Raw genomic sequence first — 2,241 nt, 5'->3', positions numbered from 1 at the left:
TTCAAAAAAAAAAAAACCAAACCAAACCAAAAAAAAAACCCCAAAGGGCAATACAGTGCATTGTTTGAAGTTGAAACTACTCCTGGAACAAAAACACTCATCCCACAGACCGGGGGCTCAGCAGGACAGAGGTAGTATGTGCTCATAAACTGGGTTACACCTACCCATCACTTGAAAACACAGAAAGGAATTAGGTGAATTGCTGTGCTAAGTATCAGTTCTGAATTACAACAGGAAAGAGGGATAACTTTTTATTAGCTTATGCATGCTAACCTGCAAAGTTCTTAGAGCTGATCAGATATTTTGCATCTGTCAAAACAGTCAATTATTCAAAAGGGTCTTAAGTTCATCTTAGTTTATATTTTCCCTTGCTCCTGCTGGAGAGCTGTGCCAGGCCCAAGCAGCAGTAATTCTCCAGGGGTACCTGAGAATATGCGATCTCATAAGACTAAGTTAAATTCACAGCTGCTTAAACACACCTCTTCTCCCTGGATGTTGCTTCCCGCTACCCCTCTCCCATGGGATGGGATTTCCCACCCGTTCAAACCAAAACAGTCACTTACTGAAGCACCATCCTGGAGCAGGCCAGCCCACAGTCCCAGTGGTACAGCTGCTGAATGACTGGCACTTTCAGCTGGATGCAGTCAACTGTAGTGAAAACACCCCATTGTGAGTAAAACACGAAAGATGTCAGTCCATACAGGAATGTTTTTTCCATACCTCAGCATTAAAAGTCAGTTTGTCCTCAGCACTATAGTGGCGGAAACAAACATTTTTTTACTTTATCTGATTGGCAGGTATTTTTTCTTTCTTAGGGGAATGCAGGTTTGGTATTTCTGTACAGTTAAGCATTTGGTTTAATCTCGTACTCCTTTATTGTTCCATACGTGGATCAGTCTGCCATATGGTCCAGCCCCTTTTCCCTGGAAGTTTCATTTTATTCTTTTTGATGGGGTGACATACCCACTAGCCCCTAACTATGAAGCTGTATCGCTTCCTAAATAATAGCAGGTAAGGCACAGGTATTCATCCTTTCTCTTGTGCCTGAATGTGTTTCTGTGCCACAAAAGGAGTTAAAGCAAACTGAGAAAACAGACACAACCAAGATCTCTAGGCGTTGATCTCTTACAAGCCCCACAGATTTGAGCCTTTTCTACAGATGTGTTTTTCTTCAGGGACTGTAATTTATGTGAGTAATTTTAGGTTAACAAAGCTCACAAATGGCACCAGTTGGCCTTTTGTATTAACTCTCTCAGTAACTCAACAAAGGGAGAGGGAAAAAGGAACAATCTCTACCAAAAAGTCCCAGAATACAAGCAACTCCATCCCTCTGCCTCAGTTTTTATTTTCATAGGGTTGGCAATGTGGTGGTTTCAGTTTCAGAAACACTCTTATCACTCGAAGGACTTGACGAGTTGTGCCTGTTACTGCTACTTCAGCGTCAATCAAAGTGAGTTAATCATAAAGGGCTTTTCTCAATAAACTTACCTTTGATCTAGAAAAGACCTCTGAAAAGTTTTGTTAACACAAGGTCAGCTACATTTTAAGATGGGAATAAAAATGCATTTGACATCACGTGGACTGGTCTAGATTTGATGCAGTTTTACTTTTTAGATAATGTTGTTTGTCATCTTATATTATTTTTAACAAAAGTATAGCCTACTGTAGGGACAAGCCACGACAGATACTCTGGGCTCTTTCCAAGTGTTTTTTCATAGTTGTGCCACTGTTTAATCGTGACTTTGAAGACTGGCGTACCCATTGGTATATTCAATCTTTTTAATCAATCTAGATTAAGGTGCTCTTAAGTATCCTAAAGAAAAAATGAAAAGCCAAAAACTCCTCAAACCAGGATCTGTAAGTATTTTGTCATCATTTTTTCTTGGCAAGTTATGATTCTGTCGCCTTTTTGTTAATATCCAGGGCCTCTGTCAAGTCCCAAGGTTAACTGAAGAGGTAACGTTTTCTACGTGAAGACTTCCAAGGGTAATGACTTTAATTTTCTTGGATGTTCAGCTTCCAGTCATCCTCTTTCCCAACACACCCAGACCCCTTCGGGGATGACTGTCAGCAGTCCCGAGAGAAGATACAAGCCAGTATACGCTGTGGCCCTAAGTAACACTGGAAACACCTCTCCGCTTTCCCAGCTCCTCAGCGCAACGAACTTACAGACGGAGCCAGTAATTCCACATTGCTGCTGCTGCTGCTGGCGCAACCCGCAGCTTCGCGCCTCGGGGAAGG

The 2,241-nt window shown here is 41.8% G+C and overlaps 1 protein-coding gene across 1 annotated transcript in view; it reads right to left on the bottom strand.

The window, feature by feature from the left end:
* The window catches only part of GUCD1 (guanylyl cyclase domain containing 1), an 8,849-nt gene extending 7,087 nt beyond the window's left edge, over positions 1-1,762 (bottom strand). The window contains exons 1-2 of the mRNA XM_009330854.1: positions 1,759-1,762; positions 564-648 (exon numbers count right to left, since the gene is read on the bottom strand). Of these exons, the coding sequence (XP_009329129.1) occupies positions 564-648; positions 1,759-1,762 (89 nt within the window). The remainder of the gene's footprint in view (positions 1-563; positions 649-1,758) is intronic.
* Positions 1,763-2,241: the final 479 nt, after the last annotated feature.

This window comes from Pygoscelis adeliae, unplaced genomic scaffold (genome assembly GCF_000699105.1).
Source record: "Pygoscelis adeliae isolate BGI_AS28 unplaced genomic scaffold, ASM69910v1 Scaffold358, whole genome shotgun sequence".
Classification (NCBI taxonomy): domain Eukaryota; kingdom Metazoa; phylum Chordata; class Aves; order Sphenisciformes; family Spheniscidae; genus Pygoscelis; species Pygoscelis adeliae.
This window is presented reverse-complemented; position numbering and strand designations above follow the sequence as displayed.